Source organism: Pinus tabuliformis, chromosome 4_1 (genome assembly GCF_031772625.1).
Source record: "Pinus tabuliformis cultivar Carrire ecotype Pingquan chromosome 4_1, CPIR1, whole genome shotgun sequence".
NCBI lineage: Eukaryota > Viridiplantae > Streptophyta > Pinopsida > Pinales > Pinaceae > Pinus > Pinus tabuliformis.
Genome location: NC_142303.1, coordinates 688,503,905 through 688,529,728, shown reverse-complemented (window position 1 = coordinate 688,529,728; position 25,824 = coordinate 688,503,905). Strand labels below are relative to the sequence as shown.

The 25,824-nt window shown below is 37.6% G+C and overlaps 1 protein-coding gene across 1 annotated transcript; it reads right to left on the bottom strand.

Annotated features, from left to right (window-relative positions):
• Positions 1-14,443: 14,443 nt before the first annotated feature.
• Positions 14,444-15,815, bottom strand: LOC149178006 (uncharacterized). Its single transcript, XM_089423520.1, has one exon. The coding sequence runs from the start codon at positions 15,197-15,199 to the stop codon at positions 14,744-14,746; it is 456 nt and encodes a 151-aa protein (XP_089279646.1). The 5' UTR covers positions 15,200-15,815; the 3' UTR covers positions 14,444-14,743.
• Positions 15,816-25,824: the final 10,009 nt, after the last annotated feature.

The window sequence follows — 25,824 nt, the reverse complement described above, 5'->3', positions numbered from 1 at the left end:
AAGGGAGTAGTACACAAGTCGACATTTAATCCTCGTGCTAGAGCAGCACAACATTATAATATAGTGGAAGATCTGGCCCAATCGCCATCCGCTATGTCGACACTTGAGGTGCTGCAAAATTGCCCATCCCAAAAGCAGGATTTATTATTAGCTATTGGTGGGATAGACCCAAAGGATTCCAATCTTGTATCCTTTAATCATAAAGGATATGATCCTCAGTTACCAGCTCAACTAGCTTTCCTCGTTCAAGTGAAAGTCCTCAACAAAACTGTTCACCGAACAATTATTGATGAGGGGGCATCTACATGTATTATGTCGATGAGTTGCTTGAAAACTTTAGGATCTCCAACCTTGTCGCGATCTTCGACGACATTAAAAGCATTCGACGGACGAACATATACCCCGTATGGTATTCTAAGTAACTTGCAAGTTGAACTAGGGGGGAAAACAGTAGAAATAGATGTTGAAGTAATCGACGGAAACCTCGATTACAACATCCTACTGGGAAGACCATGGATATATGCTATGGAAGCTGTTGTGTCGACCTATTTTAGGAAGATTGCATTTCCCTTTCAAGGAGGGATTACAATCATCGATCAACAAACTTTCCTCCCCAATGGTTCTCAAGTTACGGGAAGCATTCCAATGATCCATGGAAGCCCCCATTCGCTTCAAAATATCGGAGTAGGCCTACTAAAAGACCCTATATTAATGGGAACTTTTGCCCTTCCACCTCCAATAAATCTGGCGGAAGTAGCATCGGTAGGAACCTGCAATATGATATCTTCAATTGAAAAGATCTCAGAAAACAATATAAACATGGATCATACGCAGGTATTTCCTCCAAGCCCAATGGAAATATTGTAGCAATCAATGTTCCTAGCATGGGAGGCAAGCCCAAATCAACGCTCATCAAGCGTCTGGATAGATAGGTCTAAGGAATATGGCACCCCTTCAGATCCTTGGTTGCGAGTTCATTACACCGACGAAGGAATTGTTCAATCAATGGTAATTGAAGGGGCACCATGGGAAGATTACCACCATCGTTCCCTTCTTCCGGATTGTGAAGAAGATACTCCTGATGACTTTCATCATCCCTTAGTTTTTGATTTCCTATCAAATACTGTAAACACGGTGGATTCTGAGCGAAACTTGTCCAACATTGAAGAGACTATCGCCATAAATATCTCGACCAAAACAGATGTTGTAGAGAATATTTATGTTGGCAAATGTTGTTCTCCTTCAGAACTGGAAATATACGATGCTCTTTTTCGCGAATTCAGATATGTCTTTGCCTGGTCATATAATGAAATGCCAGGCATTGACTCGAGTATCGTTGAACACGAAATCAAGATGTATCCAGATGTCAAACCAGTACGACAACGGCTACGGCAGGTGCACCCCAAGAAAGTCGCTGCCATCAAGGCAGAAGTTGAAAAACTTCTCCATGCTGGTTTCATTTACCCGGTTCCTCTAACTGATTGGGTATCGAACATTGTTCCTGTTATGAAAAAACAAGGAACGATTAGAGTGTGCGTCGATTATAGGGATGTAAATCAAGCTTGTCCAAAAGACAACTACCCTACACCCTTCATTGACCAGATAATTGATGAATGCGCTGGATGTGAAATCTTTTCATTTATGGATGGATTCTCCGGGTATAATCAAATAAATATCCGCCCACAGGACCAGTCAAAGACTGCATTTATTTGTCCGTGGGGCACATTCGCATATCGAAAATTACCCTTTGGTTTAAAGAACGTAGGGGCAACATTTCAGAGGGCAATGAATTATGCCTTCCATGACATCAAAAACATTGTTCAACCATATCTCGACAACCTTTCGTCTCATTCACGAAAGCGGACTGATCATCCACAGCATTTAAGAGCGATATTTCTACGTTGCCGACACTACAAGATACGACTCAATCCACACAAATGTGTGTTCTGTGTCAGTTCTGGTCATTTACTTGGCTTTGTAGTCTCAAAGGACAGGATTCGTCTTGACCCATGTAAGGTTCAGGCAATCATAAATTTTCCTCCACCTTCGAATTTGCTTCAGATTCAAAAACTCCAAGGGAAAGCAAACTTTCTGAGGAGGTTCATTCCAAATTACACCGAACTTGCTAAAGGTTATACACGTCTATTGAAAAAGGAAGTGCCCTTCGTCTGGGATCAGGTTGCGCAAGCTTCCTTTGATGCTTTAAAAGAATCCCTAATGAAAGCATCATTAATGTACGCTCCTGATTATCAAAAAGATTTTAACCTGTATCTGGTTGCAGCGGATACAACCATCGCAATGGTTTTAGTTCAAGAAGACAACGAAATTTAACATCTTATATATTATTTGAGTAAGAACTTAAATGATACAGAAAGCAAATATTGTTATGTTGAAAAGCTAGTGCTAGCAGCTGTTCAAGCGATATAGAGATTTCGACACTATGTCCTCTTTCGAAAAACTACCATTCTGTCAGATTGCAACCCCGTGACTTATATATTTTCGTGACAGTTGCTGGGGGCAAATATTCAAAATGGATAGCAATTCTACAAGAGTTTGATCTGGAATTTGTAAAATCCAAGTCAAAGAAAGCCCTTGTTTTCGCAGAATTATTATGCGATCTCCCATCGTCATCCAACGATGAAACATCCAAAGAAACCATCGTGGATGAATCTTTGTTTATGATATCTTCAAGCAATATGTGGTATGGAGATATAATCATTTATCTCCAAACCCAAAAATATAGGCCTAATACCTCCCACTCCGAACAAAAACGTATTCGATACCAATCAAAAGACTACATGATCGTTGGTGATACACTTTACCGTTGTGGTGTCGATACAGTTCTGAGGAGGTGCCTCACCCATGAGGAGGCCGAAAAAGTCTTGAATGATTGCCATTCAGGCGCGTGTGGGGGGCATCAATCCGGTTATGCTACGGCGCAAATTTTTTTATGAGTGGGATACTTCTAGCCAACATGTTCAAAGATTGCATAACCGCAGTCAGAAGTTGTCATGCCTGTCAAATTTTCGATAGCAAAACTAGAAGACCACCCGCACCTCTGCAGCCAGTAGTTGCTGTTGGGCCATTCGCCAAATGGGGCATCAATTTCATGAGATGTAACCCCACCTCGACCAGGGGGCATGGGTATATTATAGTCGCAGTTGACTATTTTACCAAATGGGCCGAGGCGATGCCTACATTAGATAACACTGGTGAAACAACTGCCCTCTTCTTTTTCAATCATGTAGTCGCCAGATTCGGCGTCCCACAGGCCATAGTCACAGATCATGGATCGCATTTTCACAATCACATGATGGTCGAATTAGCTGCCAAATTAGGGTTGTCGCATGACAGCTCTACTCCATATTACCCGCAAGCCAACAGAGAAGTTGAAGCAATCAACAAGGTCCTGAAGCACATGCTGCAAAGGATGATTGGAGTTCACAAAAGGAGTTGGCACTTGATCCTGTACTCAGCCTTGTGGGCATACCGAACATCGGTAAGAAATGCGACCGGGTTTACACCTTTCCAACTGGTGTATGGACTAGAAGCAATCTTACCAGTTCAATGTGAAATCTCGTCCCTCAAACTCGCAATCGACCTTCTCCCTGGAACTTCAGAAGAAGAGGCTCGTTTCTTGGAACTAATCCAATTGGATGAAACCCGTCGTGATGCGGCTTTCGCTAACGAAGCCCATAAAAAACGAGTCAAGGCGCAGTTCGACAAGAATGTCAAACCCCCATGTCTTCTCAGAAGGTGACTTGGTCTTGCTTTATGACCAAGAATCCGATAAATTGGGAGCAGGTGAATTCAAGTCTTTATGGATGGGCCTCTATATTGTTAAGCGAGTGTTAGCAAAAGGAGCCTACGAGTTAATGGATTATGACGGGATTCCACTGGCACAACCTCGTAATGGGTTGTACCTTAAGCGTTACTATGCATGATTCAGTGTGGTAACCTATATGCTTTTGTTACATTTTTGTTTTCGCTAAAGTATTTGTTTTGGTCGAGTAAATCCGCTTTTACATTTGTTGCAGATGTCGAACCTATTGGAATCATTTGTTGGATATGCCGACGGAGCAAGTCGTAGTTCGCAGAACCTATCTTCTGCGGCCTGGGCCATTTTCGATCCAAGAGGCGAGTTAGTAAGTTTCAGAGGGGTATGTATTGGTCGTTCAACGAATAACATCGCTGAATATAGTGCGTTGATAGAACTTCTCTCTGATGCCATCACACATGGCATATGCCGACTGGTCGTCAGGCTAGACTCACAGCTCATCATACTACAGCTCACTGGTATCTACTCCGTCCGAAATCTAGCTATTTATCGCATGTTCCTAAGGGTCAAGATTTTGGAAAGGCGATTTGATTTTATTCAATATCAGCATATTTCTAGAAGCTTAAACACATTAACTGACTCATTGGCAAATTATGTGTTAGATAGACATTTGCAACATTTATAAAAAGAAGCATCTCATCAATATTTGCATCAGGATCATGTAACTTAACCAAAATAAAACTCCGAAAATCAAAAATATATATATAGCTGTTTATGGTTTACACATAATGTTCTGTAACCAAGACAAAATTGGTCAAATGACCCAAAACTCAAAACGCTAGGGGGCACCCTAGTCTAATGATGCTGGTGATAACAAGTCACCGCCTATGCAATCATGCGTAAAAGCCTAGTCCATCGACTTGGCACGCCAGTAGTATGTCGCTGCAACCTCAAAGGCAGCTCGTCAGTCCTCACATCTGGAATACCAAGAGTGAGGCCCTCGACCTGATCCTGTAATGCTGAAAGAGTCTCGGCCACATCAAGGTCGCGAAGGATAGCCCTTCCCACAGCCTCTCCTGCTGGAGCGGCAGCTGGCACTCTCAGGCGTACTACTGGCCGAACGGGACCAACATCTGCATAAGCACATGAGTTTTGATTAGTCTTGACAGAGTAAAGCACAAGGACATTATAAAAGAAAAACGATAAACAGGAATATGGTCAAAGAATTTACCAATGGCACCCCACTGTTCGCCAGCTGACAGTACCAAATCTGGGTCACCCCGGAAGTCCATACCAGCATATGGATACTCGGAATAAACCATCTCCTGACGATCAAACCACCCGAAGAAGGTATCAGAAAAGGAAATCTGAGACTGACCAGCATGCCTAGACATATGGTCGACCCATCTCTGCATACATGGTTCAGTCGGTGGAGGTAAACCGAGTGCAATATACTGCGGCTGCATCAGTGGTATCTTTTCCAAGGCGAAGGCAGTCAAAATAGAATCGTATCCAAAGTTCTTCAAGCTCCCGCTTTTCACCTTGGTCAACTTTTCTTTCATCACAAGGAGTACTGCGTCACACCAGTTGAACACCTTCGGTTCGAGGCATTCCAAGGCGTACTGCATATAAGATCGGTTGGCCACATGAAGAGCTGCACCACCAGCCATCCTACCAAAAGTGAACAGAATGGTCCTCAAAGACCTGTCAGTGATATCTCGGATGATGATCTTGCCGTCTTTACTCAGATGAGATCCCTCTCTGCAATACCTGCGAACATAATCTCTCATAGATTCACCTCCACAGGCCGAACCTGATAAAGAGATGGGGGCACCCCACCTCGATAAGCCGGTCAAAAAATAGATGTCCACTATAGTCAAGGGGATGGATTTGCCCCTAATCAGGAACACCTGGCTGGTAGGATCCCAAACATCGAGCAAATACTGCAGCAAGTTGATTTGTTGTCTCATGCTAGAGATGCAGAAAAACTTCAACAGGCCACAGTTCCATAGTGCGTTTACTGTAACCGGATCATGTAAAGCAAGCATGTCATCTTCTTCATGCTCACGTTCTCACCATGTAATGGTCATCTTGCTCCAATGAATCTCTGAAAACAAACAAGAGAAGAGTTAGATCCTGATTTGGTGAGAAACAAGCAAAAATTTCCATTGAAAACTGTGCATAAATTTCCTTCCTTGCGCTCATCGCACCTACAGTAGTGTTCTGGGTGCGTTGCATGTCAATTGGCCAGTAGACAGGCTAACATCCAACGCACCTTTCGATGCATAAAGGGTGCGATGGAGCCAGGGCGAGTTTTTCAAACCCCAAAGGCTCAGAAAAACCAGAAATCAGGCTCAGAATGCAAAATGGAAAGGATGAAATGAAAGAGCTCAGGTTTAGCTCCTACCTGGTCCAGACGGCGCCGAAAATCGTCCACAGAATCTCCCAGAATCAGCTGATGAAAATCAAGGGGGAAAAGCACCTCCAAAGCTCCAACAAGCCAAAGTTCAAATGAAATGGTAAAATGAGAGGTAAAAGCACTTTTAAATTACTTTTACATAATTCGAGTAAAGTATTAGTGTCTTAACTCATTTTTCAAACATATATTGTTCATTTCTAACTAGTTTGATGAAGCAATTGAGCATGCAGTGCAATCTTTGAAAGAACAAAGCTATTAATGGTAAAGTCAAAAAATGACCATCACATCAAGCAGTTTTAACGCGGACTTCATGCTCGTTAAAAAATATACATAAGCAATGAGCAAATGTTTCCCCCAGTGTTTAAGCTCAATAAAAAATGAACCAATAACCGGCGTGAATGTAGTACTTCAGCCTTTAAAGCCTTGGTCATGTTCTCATCATCACCTCCACTCTGTATTGGCTGATCATTCACCTCCATTTGATTGTTTACCCCTTTTGAGGAACAACTGCGAAGATTAATCCTGTTAGCCATTCTTGTAACACTGCCGTGATTGGGAAATTCCAAACCTTACCTGGAATCAGCTGCTACCCAAATTTATCACTCGTTCCTCAAAGACGAGTCTCCTTTAAGCTCTTTTCAACTGAGTCGTAAAATATGAAAAGATTGCCGAGCTATTGGCCTCTCCAGCTCGTTAAAGGGACCGGAAGTGCTATCCCTCCTTTATATTTTAATCTTTTTGGACCTGAGGGATTATTACACAAAAAGATCGAGCGCTTGTTTTATTCGGCTCGTTAAAAGTATCGAAAATTCATCCCTTCTATATTGTTTTATACTTTTTCGGACTTAAGGGATTAGATGATGAAAAAGGATTTTTGGAGTTTCCTTTACGTCCCTTTTCAGACTCTCTAAAATTGAAAAGGACCGAGTTATCTTTGTTGTTAAACTCGTTAAAACCTAATAGCGACAAATTTGTCCATAGCAGACAAGAATGAGTTTCACTATCGCTAGGCTCGTTAAAACATAGCGATGGGTTTGCCCGAAGAGAAAATTATAGAACAAGCATATGTTATCCTCCTCAAGCTTGACAAAAATAAAGAGGTACTGGTCAGTAATGCCTAGGGAAAAATTGGGAAGAAAACTTGAAGAAACTTTGTTGGTAGCAAGTCGCTCTTGAACATGACACTTTCACTCCGCATCCAAGTCGGGTTGGGTTGTTTCATTCACCGGTCACATCACCATGGTCACATCACACCATCCACATTTGGGGTTAATGCTACCAATCCATCATGTCAGTGTCGCCGATATGTTCAAGAGAAGTCACTCAGAGAATTCACCTGTGTCTCACCCGTTGCAATACATTTACACTCCATTCTTTCATGACCGCCACCCTGAACCTTATATCACCAGACCGTTTTCATCTCCATTAAAATCATTTGCTCCGTTCCGTGTCATTGATGTGGGATTCATTAAGGCCCTCCTATGACAGATCGCTTCTTGTCGACATCAGCTGATTATCCAAGAAGTCGATCTAGGGACAACCCTTTCAGTACTTTGAAGCTTGCATGCCTCAATGGCAAGTTTCTCACTTCTGGCGACAGGTTTACATCAATGACCTTCGATCGAAAGATTTTGCGTGGTGTTCGATGCCAAGTCCTTTATTCACACCACGTGAAGTGTACTGCAGTACCTTGAGGGTCATTATCATTATCGGTGATTCCTCTCGCGCCTGTTAATAGCTTACATCATTGGCTGGTAATCAGGCGATGTCTTTCCATGTTTGACTCCAGAACATCTTTCACATGGATCGACTTGTACTTTGAGTGAAGATCGAACGAGACTGAAGACCCCGGATCTAGTTTCATCCATTCGGGCTACAATATATATTCAGGAAAATAAAGACATCAAATGTACATCATTGTTGCACAGATAATCATCCAATCAAAGGGATGATGGCTCTACCAGAATCATCAGTCTACACTCAGACGATTGTCTGTCCTATGTACATGAAAATGAATTTATAAAGCTGAGCATGGGAATGCCCGCCTCAGCTAGATCATGAAAATATTATGAAGATAATGTATTTTATTGCATCTTATTACAGGTCTCCTTCCAGCTTGAAAGAACTTCGAATCCTCATGATAAAGCATTTCACCCGACATCAAAAAGATTAACGACCTCATGCTTTAGGGGGCAACTGTTATAGACATTTTTGGGCACTACAACCCCAAGCATAAAATGTCCATAAACCAAGGGATCCTAAGTCCCTAAAAGTGTTGTTCCAACCCCTACAGGAACAAGGTCAACTGATTATAGCTTCTCCGAGAAGTTCTCCATGAAAAACTACTCAGAACTAGTCAAAACAGGATCATTTCACCTGCTCCATAGGCAAAGTGCATTGCATCTCACCTAACACTCAGTGGGTGCATTGCATTTCAAAAATCCCTTCTATGGGGTGCGATGGGCAAGAAGAGACAAATGGGAGTGTCAATCCGTGAGGTGGAGAAGCATGGAATCTTCCAGAAACTTCTCCTGTGACACTTGCCTCTCTAAATTCGACCAAGGATGAGTAAGAGATCATCAATCTCCAAGTGGAAGCAAGAACTATTAGAGGGAAGACACTAATAAAATCACAAGCTGACTCATCTCCCTTACAGACATCTATATATGGATCCCTCATCCCAGAGATCCAGAGTTTGGAATTTTGCATCTTGTAAGGAATTGTTGTTGGTTTCTTGAGGAAACATCATAGTGTTGGGTGATCTAAGCTTTGCATGAGGTGAAGAAGGGCTTACTTGCTGAGAGGATGATGCTGGGTCAGAACAACTGGTTGTAACTCTCTTGGCTCTTTCTTGATTATCAATAAAGCTATTCAAGTTTTCCTCCATACTCTTGTGTCATTTATGTTTTATGCATTTGTATGGTCAATTTACATCTGATCCTAGATTGTTTATGATAGTAGATCCATGTTCTTGTATAGTGTTATGCTGCTTTGATTCTACAGGTACTCTGTGAAGTTGGGTATACAAGGAAGCAAGTAGCAAAGGACTATCAGAAGAGAGAGGAGTCCAGTAAGGAACCAAGCGCAAGACAGAGGTTGGTCTCCTTTATTCTTCTCGCATCTATCTTTCATAAAGGAAAACGAAAATAGTTTTACTTTGTTTGTTTCTAAGGTAGCTACCACGCCTTAGTGGGATTAGCAGTTCTGCATAAACACTTTTCCCTGTAACAGTCCAGAGCCTCCCAGGTGCACCCTTGTCCATATCAATGGAGCGTCCAAGGGTTTGATGCATTAAAACTTTAGTTGGTCTCAGGGGCTGGTTACCTGAGTGTTTGGGCTGGCTCCTTGGAGTTTTGGTTTTGATGTGGAAGGTCCGTATGTTTTCTTTCTATCGATTCCACTTCCTTAAGGTGACTTAGGAGGTTGAATCCCATTATAGTGGCCTCTCATCGCATATTTACCCCGGTTGGCCGTTTACTTGGGTAGATGTGGGAGGAGGGTGTTACAATTTCATATCCTTTGATGGTTGTAGTGATAGATAGTTTTTAGCTATTTTGATTCATATTTTGTAGGTGATATGGACAAGTTGAGATCTGATTTATGTTATGTATTTACTATTGTTGGAGGATCTATTAGTTGGATGTCAATTTTTCAAGAAAAAGTTGCTTTATCCACTACTGTTGTAGAATGTATGATTGTCTCATATGCATGCAAATAGGAAATTTGGTTAAAAGTTCTTTTAGGTGAGTTTGCAAATAAGAAAGACATTGTGAATATATTATGTTATAGTCAAAGTGCTATATATTAGGATACTAATTCCACTTATCATACCAACACTAAGCATATTTGTAACATCATTTGTAATATAAGTTATTGATGGAGACGGAGTAAATATTAAGAAGGTTCATACTCAAGAAAAATGTGAAAATGTGTTTACAAAATTAGTACTATTAGGAATGTTCTAGTGGAATTTCTCTTTCCTAGCTTATAAAAAACATGATGAAATGGGCTTAACCAGGGTCTCAGGTAAATTATTGTTAAGGTGGATATTGTTATGTTTATGAAAATCCTACATTTTTCAAAAAAATATGGTTGTTCCTCTTTTGAGTGCTTGAAGGTTGAACACTTGAGCCATGGATAAATCACCCTGCTAAAGAGTGACCATCGTTTTCTGAATATGCATACAGAGAACACGCGACACTTCTTATTCCCAACGATAGATATGATTGGATCAAATAGTGAATAAAAATATAAAAATTCATTGCTTCTTACTCTTCCTCTATTGGGAATAAGAACCCTTAAATGAAGGGTGGAATCTTATATCCTTGACATTCCATTTCCATCATATGGCTAGTATCTTGTGAGCTTTTCCAAGTTCAATTTTAGTTAGGGAATCAAAAGTTTAAGGTGGTTTCACCTTGATCTCCCTTTTGGAATCCTCCATTCCTTACGAACTGCATTATCATTGTTTAAGGCTATCCAAACTCAGACCACTTGTAGATTCCAATTCGACCAAATTCATGACAATAGATGCAAATAAGGAATAGAACCCTTATTGCAACATAAATACAAGATTTTGCAATGCATTATTCTTATGAATTATAAATAAAATAGTGACCAAAATAAGAAAGAACAATAAAGGATGGAGGTGTATTGAGTAATAATGGGTTATTGGCTCTACAACTTAGTGAATATGGATACCAAACTTAACTTCATTACTTGAAACAAATATTAATATGCTTTAATTGAATTTATCAAAATTGGGAAAGACATGCATTCCTAGAGTGTGGAAGGGTTATTTAGGTATACCTATATACCTAAGATATTTTATTGCATACTTAAACTTTTTTTCGATCATGATAAAACATTTTGTATACAAACTCCAAAAATCAAGGTAAGGCTTCTTGGAATTATAACATATTCATTCTTGTAAACCTTTTCTATTCTATGGTGTGAAGACCATATGCGTTATTATAATATATAATGGTTTTTCTTAATGAGGTAACATAAAGTTGTTTAATTCTTTGATCATGCTTAATATTGGAGAGCTCTTGAGGAGGGTCTTGCAGTTTTAGGAAATATAGGGATTTTATAATTTTTTGGTTACTAGATTTTGATCATAACTCTATGTTAATGAAAGTTTAGGTTTTTCTTCTTAATTTTTGATTAAATTTTTGCATTTGCCAATTTTTGGAAATATTGGAATCTTCTTGAACACTTACATTAAGTTAGAGAGAGATTCTTCGGCGAAAATCACATGGAAAACCATTTGTCGACGCGTTTCGAACCAACTAGTGTGGTTCATCGTTAGGACAAGATGAAGAAACAGATCCAGCTTAGCATGTTAAATAGTTTGGGCGGAGCCTCCAACGGCTAACTAGACCAACGGCTAGTATAGTTTGGGCGGAGCCTCCAACGGCTAACTAGACCAACGGCTAGTTTGACTCTAGGACCGGGATCAAAATTATTATAATAGTTTAATTAGTAAGATTAAGGACCAAAAAATTATATAATACATTTATGAGGGGAATAAAGTTCAAAAAATTATTAAAAATTATAAGCTAATTAAAATATAGAAGGAAATTTAGTTGAATCAAGGACCTTAAAAGCCTAAGTAATATATAAATTAATCCTATTAAAAATATTAAAAAATTATAAATTAATTAATAAATAAATGGAAAAATAAATAAAATCAAAAAGGAGGTTAGGTTAGTTAGAAAATCTAAGCTTAAAAAAAAATAATAATAATAAAACTAATAAATAAAATTAAAATATAAATAAATAAATAAAAATAAAAATAAAATAAAAAGTAAATAAATCAGTTAAACAATAATAAATAAAATAAAATTAACAATAAAGATAAAAATAAAATAATAATAAATAAAGGACCTTAAAGTCTAAATTAAAAGCCTATAAATTAATCTTATTTAAAAATATTATTAAAAAATTAATAATTAAATGGAAAGATAGTTAAAAAGGAGGTTAGGTTAGTTAGAAAAAAGATAAAAAATCTAAAAAATAAAAATAAATAAATAAAAATAAAAAGTAAATAAATAAATAAATCAATGAATAAATATTAAATAAATATAAATTAGTTAAATTAAATTAGTTAATAATAATAATTCGTAAATACATAAATAATAAATAAAATAATAAATAAGTAAAATTAACCAAAAAGAATTCAATAAAAATAAAATACAAAAATAAAATAGTAAAGTAAAAAACCTAAAGAGGAGGGCGGAAAACCAACTAGGAAGAGAGTGCTGGGACCCAACACCTACTAATTTTCCAGCCATCCTCTCTATTGAGATTGCATGGCCTCCCTAAATTTACGATGATGGAGATGCGAAACCTTAGCAATAACACTAGCCTCCTCAATACAAACATGATAGATTGGTTTTTTCAGCATGTTCAGCTAAAGGGGAAGACTTAGCTCGCCTATGTTTAAGGTCCGTTGCGTGTTCGCTAATCCTTTGATTAATGGAGCGACCAGTCTCCCCAATATAGGGGGTCCCACAGGAACATGGGATCAAATAAACACCTTTCATATCCTTAGGGTCGATAGGATCCTTCACAGATCTTAGGGACCTACGAATGGTGTTCAGGGGCCTAAAGGTCATAGGGATACTATGCTTCCTGAGAATCCTTCCAATTCTATCGTTGGACACGGAAGATGGACACCTGGAATTCGTTCCTTCGGAAGATGGACACTTACATTAAATCCAATTTTGAGAAAATGTTAGCAAGATTATGTAAATATACTAGCATTTGTGTTGAGATCAACTTTAGTAAAAGTTCTCTAGACAAATTCCTTTAAATGGATTTTTTTTGACACACACATATTTCATTGTTAGATATGTCATCTACATGAACTTATATAAGCTACATTCCCTCACACCCATGCTCATCTTCTCAGGGAAAAATGGAAAATAAGAAATAAAATAACTATATAAAATAAAATTCTCTAAAAATAATATTGATTATAATGAGAATCATCAATCTCAACTACAAACACTACAACTACTAATAAAGAAATCCTTCACAAGTAAAAACTTTCTTTCAAAATACAATTAATTTTCTTTTTGAAATCGAACAAAGAATATGCATAAAATTGATTCATTTAATTTAGATAAAAAATTAATTACTATGAATAGATATAGAGGAAAAAAATAATTATTCTGAATCTTTATAAATAATTAGTTGTATTTTGATAATTTACCTTCTAATTAATATTAATTATTATTAAAAATTATAAAAAAATTAGTACTAAATAAATAAATAAATAAATATATATATATATATATATATATATATATATAATTTATAAATACAATTTATCTTTATACTTATACGAATAATATTTAACTTTTACACCATATATCCGCATATACATATATTTCCACTAAAACCTTTATTTTATACAACTAAAAAAATTATTTTCCCATAAACAGAAATTAGAAAAACAATCATATATAAATACACCATTTTTTATTAGAATGAAACTAATTTTCAAATTATACTGGAAGGAAAATATAAAGTTAACATTTTTCATTTCGTGTATCAAATTTATAAGCTATAAAACAACATACCACTTTAAAAAAAAAGTGATTTAGAAAAACAACAAAAATATATATATATATATATATATATATTTTAAAACTATAAAACAACATACCACTTAACAAAAAAAGTTATTTAGAAAAACAACAAATATATCTATATATATATATAATCATAACATCCTTAATAAAAATCAAAGTCAACCATTATTGGAATCAAGCTAGTTTACAAATTACTATTAAAAGAAAGATATGGAACTAACGTTTTTAATACACACGTCAAGTTTATATAACTTTTACACCTCTTTTGTATTGTTTTATGTGAACTTTATGTTTTTTTGTATATTAAAAAAAAATATTTTTCCATAAATAGAAATTAGAAAAACAACCATATATCTTTAACAACAATACAGCATTTTTTTTATTGGAATGAAACCAATTTACAAATTATACGAAAAGGAGATACAAAATTAACATTTTGCATTCTATGTGTCACATTTATAAACTATAGGACAATGTACAACTTTAAAAAAAGTAATCTCTTTTCCAATAAATAGAAATTAGAAAAACAACAAATATATAAAATAAATCATAACATCCTTAATAAATATATTTATATAAAATAAATCATAACATCCTTCATAAAAATCAACCATTATTGGAGTGAAACCAGTTTACAAGTTACTATTAAAAAGAAGGATATGGAATTAACATTTTTTAATCTATGTAAACGTACAAACCTTACAGACAGGAAAAGCTCTTTCTGTGACTGAATCTCCTATACAATTAAAAACGATAAATCATCTGCAAAGTGCAATTCAAGTCATCTTGAATTATGTACTATTGACAGATTATTGGATGATTTACAGATTATTTGTTTGAATATACAGAAACACTATGGAAAACCGAACACCGTAAATTTCTGAAGAGAGGGAGCGAGCAACGCCGGTCGCCTGGATTTGTGTAACCACGATCTGCTTTTGGAGGTCAAATTCTTCCTAACGCCGTCTTCACTTCCGGATCATTGTACTTCCGCCCCAAATTCTCATTCATCGAACTGCAGCCCTCGCCGGGAAGATCCCACATCGAATCCGTGCTCCTCCGAAGCCGCACCGCCCTGGACGCCTCTTTTCTGGCGGCTGCCAACAGTCTAGCGGCCAAGGCCATCAAATTCTCAGCCGACAGGTCAGACTCGAGGGCGGAGAACGGCAAGAGAAAGTAGAGCTCGCCGAGCCGGAGCTCCTCTGCCGTCTGCAGGGGACGGCAGTTAACGGCGTAGAGATCACGGGAGTGACAGATGAAATGGCGGGGGTGGTGTTGCAGCACTCGCTTTAAGCTAACCGGTGACGGAAATTTGTCCACCTGGCCATTGAGGTGAACAACCCTAATGACGTCGGGATTCACCACTTTCGCCTGCCGGGGGCACGAGACAATCAAACCCATAGTTCGTCTACTTCTGTGGACACACTGGAAGAAAAATAAAAATCGGGATTCACCACTTTCGCCTGCCGGGGGCACGAGACAATCAAACCCATAGTTCGTCTACTTCTGTGGACACACTGGAAGAAAAATAAAAACCCAGTTAGCCAAATGGATCTTGAAAATGGATAATGGAGCCGCCGCCCAGGTTGAGAAAATGAAGAGTCGATGAAACATTGGACAAACCCCAGAATTTGTAGTTCAGCGCTTTCTTTCGACTGGTGGGATTTTAATTACCCCAGAATTTGTGGTTCAGCGCTCTCGTCATGCCGGTGGGATTTTTAGTCCAAATTTATTTAGCTTCCTATTTAGCCCATTGCGCAGCCGTTAATGTGCAAGGGTTGAATTTAAACCAGTAAATTATTAACGGTACTGCCATTGCCTGCCATGCAGCAGGCTATAACTCTCGCCTCCACTAATATGGCCGGAAAAACCAGGATCAGACAAAGCTGAGTTAGCGATGATGCTTGTTTGTCAACTCTATAAGGAAAATTATTGCGTCTCTACTGGAAGTTGCAGTAAGAAATACTGCTACGTGGGGAGAATTACACTACAGTAGGTGCAACACTGACTGAACCTTGAAACTACCGATGGTATATGTTGCAAATTAGGAAGCACGTGAACAATTATACACCTAAATATTGTACGTTATGGATTAGTTTTAATTAAAAACAGTTTTCTTATTTTAGGGCGCACATCTGAGTTTTTGCATCATGGTATCTTCTCAAGTTTTGGATTTTATGAGTGACTAGTAAAAGAATATATCTTGGATTTTATGGCGGATTCATATAATCTATTTATTGTATTTACAGCCATAAGATGTATTTATAATTTAGATAAATATTTTAGTTTATTAAAAAATTTGAAATGTTTATATGTAGATAGAGAGGGGATGGTAATGTTATTTTTTATGAATTTAAAAAAAAAAAATTAAATGCATTTGTAGTATGTAAATGGATTTGAATTTTTTAATATTTTTAATATAATTAATTTATATAGATTTAATAGTTTAATTTTTTTTTTAAACTATGGGAAAAAATATTTTTGTAAATAAAATTACATTTGCCCAAATCTATTATGTGGTTAAAGAGAGGAAAACTCACCAGCAAATAAACATATATATCATTGACCATTGGTTTGCATTAGTCCATAAAATAGATGGATAAAGTTACTTCTTGGCTATCAAAAAATCTCAGAGAAACAACCAGAAAGGCTCCAAAAAGAGTATCATAATATGTCTGAATATGTGAAAAATAAAATGTTGCACAAAACAAATATCATCAAAACTTGTTACTTAAATTATTTGTAATGACGTAGTCTAACTTATAGAAGAAATAATTTTTTTCCACTGGAATTCACCAAAACTAGGTAATTATACAATTTCAATTTTTTTTTGTTTTGTTTAAAATACATTTTTGAATGCATAAATGGATTCAATGCTATCAAAAACCCCATGGGCACTCAAATTATGTGGATTAAATAATTTAAACCCAATTTTTTAAAAATCGGATTTTGATTAAAATTAACCAAAAAAATGTCATGAAAAAAGTAATTTCTTCTATAAATTAGACTACTATAAGTTAGACTACGCCATCTTTAATTACCTTACTACATTTCTTTTTTGTTGAATTGACCCATGGGAAATTTGAACTTTGAATCCTGTGTTCTACATAATACTTCTTAACACAATAATTGTCTATTGAGCTACTCCTCATAGGTCATTTCTTTTAGCAAATATTATATATAAGATTTATTAAAAAAAATATTTTTTTGTCCTCCCCATTTAATGAAAAATTGTGATTAAATTTATATAATACTTCTTAACACAATAATTTTCTATTGAGCTACTCCTCATGGGTCATTTCTTTTAGCAAATATTATATATATGTTTAAGATTTATTAAAAAAAAAAAAATTTGTCCTCCCCATTTAATGAAAAATTGTGATTAAATTTATTAATTTACCTGCATTTTATAAATGAATATTTATGATTATTTTAATTATTAAAAGATTTTCTTAACTCCAATGATTTCCAACTCTCAAGTTTGAATTGTTACCAACCATTTTTACACAGTTATCATTCTTGCTTGTATCTATGCACTAATTCTACCAACATTTATCATCTATTTAACTTACATAGCTAGGCTAGTTACTTAAGATAGCAAGGCTATTTAGATAAGAGTCCAATTTTTATGATTGATTAAGAGATCATATTTTTTATATAAGAAAAAATGTTCATAGGTCAAGACATATACAATTTTTCCCTTTATGGAATATCAATAAATTATTTCGAATAATACTAATATATTTTTTTTTAGAGATATCAATTTTATGTAGACTTTCATATATAATAATTAATAAAAACCTATTTTACTCTTTATGGAATATCAATAAATTATTTCAAATAATACTAACATATTCTTTTTAAAATACCAATTTTATGTAGACATGGCAAAGGTGGGGGGCAAGGGGGTGATGAGAGGCCCCATGATGTTATCTCGGGTAAAGGAAAGGAGCCTGACGCATCTTTTTTCACCAAGTTAATGAAGTACAATGCCTTCCCTCCTCTAGGAAATCCAACACCGTTGGCCTGGAAAAGAAAGGGATAAAAAAAGTTTCATGCAAATCCTCAACCTCACAGCCCAATGCTACAGTGGGCTCCGCCTAGACAAGCGTAGAAGAAATACATCGATATCAAACTCAGACAAACAACAACTACAAACCAAAGGCAAAAAAAAATACCAGTTCCAGAGATTCAAGACCCATATGTTGTTGCATATAGAGATTTCATGTAGGAACACACCATCATTTGCCAATTCATTGGAATCTAGCCCACAGAGAAAGCACTAAACTAGCGGATTCATACCAAATGGTGCCCAAAATGAGAAATAATACTGCAGTTAGGATCTAAGGGCTTCTTCATAGTCATATTTGATCTACTGGAAGGCCATGACCATATTTTCGGAGGCGGCCCGTATTTCTTCAATTCGACAAGATTGTATATGAGGTACTCAAAGGAAAAATTCACTCCTAAAAAGAAGATTTCACCAGGGTTCTCATCTGGGTAAGACTCTACTCACTACCCACAAACTGTTGGTCACTGTGTGTGTTGAAAGGAATAGGAGACGAGTTGGGAGAATACGTCATAATGTAAGAGAGTACTAGGAATGGTTACTATGTCTCATATGCCAGAATCTGTGTCTACTTGGACATATTAGGGGCGCTTCCGGAGCCCATTAAGTTGGTTTTCTGAGACGAAATATGGCTCCAAAACATAGACTATGAGCACATACCATCTAGATGCAGGAAATGTCATGACCATGAGCATCTCTTTAAAGGTTGTCCCTAGAACATCTCTTAAGAAACCAACACACAAACACAAAGGAAGGCCTCACCAAGGCTACATCCAAAAACGGGGACAACAGGAAGACTCAAGGAAAATAGAGCCAAACACACTCAACCATCAAAAACAAGTTTGAAGCCCTGTAAGAAGAAATTGAAGAACCAACTTTAGATGAACATGTTGAGGAGGGAAGCAAAGTGTCAATCAGAAACTCAAAAGCACAATATCAAAATTGAGGAGATAACACCAGGCACAACCACGCTGAGAACGACCAGACAATAGAAGACACCAACATGGACCTTGAACCCTCGGAAAACTCAACAAAGGACCATGTCATAGAAGAAGCTATTGGAGGTGTGGATCTCAACTCGATAGCAGAAGCATGGGAAAAGGGTGGTATGGCTGCCATACCCGAGGAGTATATACAAAAAATCGAAGGGGCATACCTATTACAAGAGGAGTTAAAACAAGTCACAGCCAGGAATCTCCCAGAAGATATAGCCCATAGAGGAATTCTATCAAACATCACAACGGATTAGTAGAACCCCAAAGGTCTAAGTTGAAAGTAAGGAAGGAAGACCAGGAGCCAACTCCTCTAGGAACTAGGAAACAGATTAATCGATGAGGGAAAGATAAGAGCTCTCACACTAACCCCCCATCTTTCTCAATGAATTGCATCTCATGGAACAACAGAGGCTTAAATAGCCCTAGAAAAAAAATACTTTTAAAACAAATACTATTAGCCAGCAAACCAAACATAGTACTCCTCCAGGAGACTAAGCTTGCAATGGATAATTTTCTGACCCTACAAAGGTAATGCTGCAATGGTTATAGCTATTTAGAAAATGCAGCTCATGGAATAGTAGGAGGGAAACTAATTATATGGAAGACTCTCAATATGAACTGAATTCCTCAATAACAACCAGAAGCTCTATCACATTGGTCGTCAAAATCATATGAACCACTAAAAATATTTGTGTAAACAACATCTATGGACCCCACAAGGCGGATGAAAAGATTTAATATTATCCTCTATCATGAGAACCCTTGAGAGCATACCCCATCCATTCAAAATCTTAGGGGGAGGGGACTTAAAAATGATTCTCAACCTATTGCAAAAGAAAGGAGGCCTAAGGAAGTTAGACAGAGATTCTAAAGTTTTTCAAGAAACCATAGACAAAATGGACTTGGTGGACATACAGGCAGTGAATGGTACCTACACCTAGAATAATAGAAGAGGAGGGGATAGGCAGATAGCCACAAGGCTAGATAGATTCCTTATCTTAGAAGCTATATACTTGACCTCATGGGAAACTAAAGGTAGAATCTTACCCCAATTGAGATCATATCACTAGTTTATAGCTCTAAGGATTCATATCTCCACATCCCCCAGTATCACCCCTTTAGATTTGAAACTTTTTGGCTAGAGTATCCAGACTTCTTGAGAAACATTAATATATAGTAGGAGAGCTCTCCTCCACAAACCTAAACTCAAATTTACCAGTTCTAGCATAAATTAAAGCACATAAAAAAAACAAAATTAAACTATGAAACAAAGAAGTATTTGGAAATATAATCAAGGGAAAAAAGGAGTTGGAGCAGAGCATGTAGGTTCTCTAGCAAAGAATCATCCAGAATGGTATCACAAAACATCTGAAAGAGGAGGGAATGGATATTCAAAAAACATGGGAAGAAAGAGCCAAGCAAGAGGAGAAACTTTGGTAGCAAAAATCAAGAATCCACTGGCTCAAGTGTGGAGAAAGGAACTCCTCTTTCTTCCATTGCGCCATGGTCCAACATAGGAAGAAAAATAGAATCCTCAGCCTTAGAACCGAGGATGGGAGAATCGTTAACTCCCATGTGGAAATTTAGAGTGAGCTAAACAGTTTCTATAACAAGCTCCTTGAGGAACACATGGTCGACAGGTCCCAGGCTATTAGAGAAATTACTGATAACATTCCCACCATCCTCAACCAGGATCACAATAGAATTCTCCTTAGAGAGGTTTCAATGCAAGAAGTGGAGGAAGTGGTGATGTCCATGCCCAAGGGAAAATCTCCTGGACCTTATGGTTTTACCATTGACTTTTTCCAAAGTTGTTGGCCCTTCATCAAAGATGAAGTTCATGCTCTGATGGAGGACTCAAGGATTAGAAAAACAGTTCTGGGATCCATGAACACCACTTTACTAACTCTGATACCAAAGGAGGAAGGAGTCGATTCCCCTCACCGATTTCGACTAATAGCCTTATGCAATGTAATCTACAAAATCATTTGCAAGGTTTAGCCAATAGGATCAAGACTGTCCTACCCCTTATAATCTTAGCCAACCAATCCAATTATGTGGAAGGCAAACAAATCCTGGACAATATTATCCTCTCTCATTAAAAAATTTAATCGCTCCAATCCCTGAAGATGTATGACATGATGATGCAACTGGATATGTCAAAATCATTCGACAAACTCAGTTGGGAATATATGTATGAAGTCCTAGTCCCCTTTGGGTTTCACTAGGATTGCATCGAATGGATCATGGCTGTGGTCTTGGGAGATTTCTTTTCTATCCTGGTCAATGGATCACCATCCAAGCCATTTTAGTCTTCAAGGGGTATTAGGAAGGGATACCCTCTGTCCCCCTTCCTTTTTGTCATCATGGTCGAAGGACTAAGCAGAACCCTGCAAGCAACCAATACCGATAACAGGCTCATCGGCCTTAAGCTCCATAACCCTGCACTAGCCTCCACCTATCAATAATTTGTCGCTGACACCATCTTGATGGTAATGCCCACATCTAATGAAGAAACCTCCTTCAAACACATCCTAAACTTCTTTTCTGAAGCATCTAGGACCTCTATTAATCTTGAAAATCCAAAATATTCTTCTTTAATACCCCCTTTTCTATTCATAGAAATATCACCATAATCCTAGGATTTCAAACATGTTGTTTTCCCTCAAGATACCTAAGAGTCCCTCACTGATAAATCCTACATAAAATATAATTGGGAGGACATCCTCAATAGACTACACAAAAGCTCTCTCGCTGGACCTTTTGATCCCTCAATTTGGTTGGAAGACTAGTCTCAGTAAAATTTATTCTGCGAGTCATGCCTCTTTATCTTTTCTCGGCCCTGTCTACCCCTAAGTCAGTCACTAATGCCACTTGAAGTATGCAATGAATAATCTTATAGAGAAGTTCACACACAAAGAAGAAATGGGCCCTTGTGGCGTGGGACCAATTATGCAAGCCTAAGTTCACAAGTGGGCTTGGCCTCGGAGACCTCGAACTTTTGGGAAAATCCATGGGGGATAAAACTTGATGGAGATGGTTGGGCAACTACCACATGCCCTGGGTCAACTTTGGAAAGTGAAGTATGTGCCCAACCACTCCAATAGGGACCTTATCAGGCTCATAGGAAACATCAATGGATCGGTAATATGGAACCAAGTGTGGAAAAATAAAAACATCATTTAGGAACACAACTTCTGGGAAATTAGTAATGGGGAAAGTGCCCTCTTCTGGGAAGACACTTGTCAACAATTACCGATCCTTGAAAATAATCAATATTCCACTCTCCGAAGAACCATGCAGGCAAAAGGGACACTTCAAGTTTCCCATTATTGGAAGCCCAACACATTTGAAACTCGTTGGAGAGAATTGTTGGATATTCAGGAGTGGCCACCCCTACCAGAAAACCTCGACTAGGGTTACTTTGAATGAACTCTCCAAGAGTGGAAAATTCATATCGATCCTGGGGAAGGTAAACTACGGTAGGAAAGAACTCGGTCAGGATCTTCAGTCTCAAGGATGCTTATGGATATATAGCTAAACATGATCAACTTCAAGAAAAACGAAAATTGAAAACTCTCCAAGGGAGATAGCTATGGAAAAAAATTACCCTTTTCCTCTGGCTAATATGTACAATAAAATCCTCACATGGGACAAGCTTTGGAGAAGGGGCTTCATTGGTCCCTCTAGATGTCCTTTTTGTGAATTGCAACCAGAGACAATCAATCATCTTCTAAACACTTGCGATTACACCAATATGATATGGGACTAGGCAGCTGAGGTTTTCAAAACAACAGATAGAGACAAAGCCTCTATTCAAACAAGTCTCGGTAATTGGCAATCTAGCATATCCCTCATCCTATTGTAGACTGGTCATGTAATTTAATACTGGGAATCATCTGTTGGGTTATCTAGAAAGTGCACAATGGAAGAAATTTTAAGAATGAAAAGAATCCTGTGGAAATCCTGCTTACCTTCATCAAGCAAATCATCTGGGAGACTGTAGCCATCTCCAAGTTTCCCAGCTTCCAAGGCCCTCCTCGCCCCGTAGATCAACACATTTGGCTTCTTTTGGACCTGCATTTCCCTTCACAGGCTAACCCCAACATCGGAAATGCTTCCCCTAAATTCCCTTGTCACCAGTAACCCCCAAATAATAATGTGGTAAAAATGAATTACGATGGTGTGACAAAAGGAAACCTCGAAGCAGCGGGTTTCAGTGTTTTTTTTCAGAAATGCAGCAGGAGAAATTCTATGGGTTTGCTTCGGGAACCTACGAACCACCACCAACAATGCGACTGGACTACATGCAATGGAGCATGGTATATCCATAGCCAAAGAGAAGTGCTTCAGCCCCTTGATCATTGAAGGAGACTCAATGCTAGAAACTATGGCTTCCTGCAAACTTTAGAAAGGCACCATAATAAGCAGGGTAACAGACAACTAGCGCTTAACAAAAATGCTTCACCGCATCCACCAGCACATCAAAGACCCCATTGGGATACACTTACAAGGGGTTAGAAGGAAATCGAATGGCTTGGATGATAGGTTAGCTAATATGGGTACAACTGGAAAACACATGCTACGGTCCTTTGCAATGAGGGAGATGGGGGAAGGTGTAGTATATTTGACTTGCAAATATATAAAACTGCAAAATATGCCCAAGAAATATCAATATTGATCCAAGAATATATAATGGAAATTCTTCTCTTTATTAATATCAAAACCCTTGAGGTAGGGTAACACCATACAACTACTTCTTAAGGAAGGAGAACACTCCACAAGCCATATGCTTGTAAATACAAAATAATCCTTGACATCCCACAATGGAGAGTCTCTAGCCTCTATATAGGCTTCATACATACAATACCGTGGGTAATAACCATGGGTCTCTCAATACCATATATCCAATACTATGGGCTTATCTCATTATTTCCTAATTACTTGTGGTCTCTTACATTATTTCCTAACTGGCAACCACAGGCTATGGTCCTTTGCATGGAGGAAGATGGGGGAAGGTTTAGTATATCTAACTTGCAAATATATAAAACTGCAAAATATGCCCAAGAAATATCAAGATTGATCCAAGAATATAAAATGGAAATTCTTCTCTTTATTAATATCAAAACCCTTGAGGTAGGGTAACACCATACAACTACTTCTTAAGGAAGGAGAACATTCCACAAGCCATATTCTTGTAAATACAAAACAATCCTTGACATCCCACAATGGAGAGTCTCTAGCCTCTATATAGGCTTCATACATACAATACCGTGGGTAATAACCATGGGTCTCTCAATACCATATATCCAATACTATGGGCTTATCTCATTATTTCCTAACTACTTGTGGTCTCTTACATTATTTCCTAACTGGAAAACATAAGCTACAATCCTTTGCATGGAGGGAGATGGCGGGAGGTGTAGTATCTCTAACTTGAAAATATATAAAACTGCAAAATATGCCCTAGAAATATCAATATTGATCCAAGAATATAAAATGGAAATTCTTCTCTTTATTAATATCAAAACCGTTGAGGTAGGGTAACACCATACTTCTTAAGGAAGGAGAACACTCCACAAGCCATATGCTTGTAAATACAAACCAATCCTTGACATCCCACAATGGAGAGTCTCTAGCCTCTATATAGGCTTCATACATACAATACCGTGGGTAATAACCATGGGTCTCTCAATACCATGTATCCAATACTCCGGGCTTATCTCATTATTTCCTAACTACTTTTGGTCTCTTACATTATTTCCTAACTGTCAACCACAGGCTACGGTCCTTTGCATGGAGGGAGATTGGGGAAGGTGTAGTATATCTGACTTGCAAATATATAAAACTGCAAAATATGACTGAGAAATATCAAGATTGATCCAAGAATATAAAATGTAAATTCTTCTCTTCATTAATATCAAAACCCTTGAGGTAGGGTAACACCATACAACTACTCCTTAAGGAAGGAGAACACTCCACAAGCCATATGCTTGTCAATACAAAATAATCCTTGACATCCCACAATGGATAGTCTCTAGCCTCTATATAGGCTTCATACATACAATACTATGGGTAATAACCATGGGTCACTCAATACCATATATCCAATACTATGGGCTTATCTCATTATTTCCTAACTACTTGTGGTCTCTTACATTATGCAGGTTAACTACTTTATTTATTAACTATGGCCCATTTATTTATTATCCTTACATATCATTATTACCTTGGGTACCTCCCTTTGTACCCCATATTATCCCCCCTAGGTATACTACATTCCACCCCCCTTAAACATGTTTCATCCCGAAACATGAGAAGAACACAAATAATAAGATCTACTCAAAAGAGTGGTCCAATAGCACGTGCACGCCCATGTAGCCATCCTAGAGAAAGGTGAACACTCGATTTAGCTAGTGCCTCACTTGCTTGAGATGGAAGGTGGTTCCTCTACATCGATGTGTTATCAGTGGATTGTCGCACCTCTCTATGTGCCATCCAGGGGTTGTTGTGCTTGTTGCTAGTTCTTTTCCCCCTTACTGGTTGTTGTCTTGCTGGGTGGTTCGGGTGGTGATATGCTGAAGTTTTAACTGATGGTGTATATTTCTTCAATTTGCCACCTTATGGAGCTTGAGTGGTATCTGGAACTTGTTGTGGCACCTGTGATTGTTGCTTGTCTTCCATTATTACTTCCACCATGGACTCCTCATCTCATGTGTCAGTACATGCAATGTTTTCTGCTTCCACCTCCTTGGAATCTACATGTTTACTAATGGAAATATCCTACAGTGTAATTTTCTTCTTTTTATACCAAAGCTTCAGGAATTTCTTCTGCACATTAATATTGACCGTACCAATAGATTCCATCCAAGGGCATCCCAAAACAACGTCTACATGATCCATATCCAAAATATAAAAATCTGAATGCAACATGTACTTATTCATATAAATCTTCAAATCTT

Excerpts from the sequence above, each read along its gene's own strand:
- LOC149178006 (XM_089423520.1), bottom strand. The coding sequence starts at position 15,199 with ATGGGTTTGATTGTCTCGTGCCCCCGGCAGGCGAAAGTGGTGAATCCC.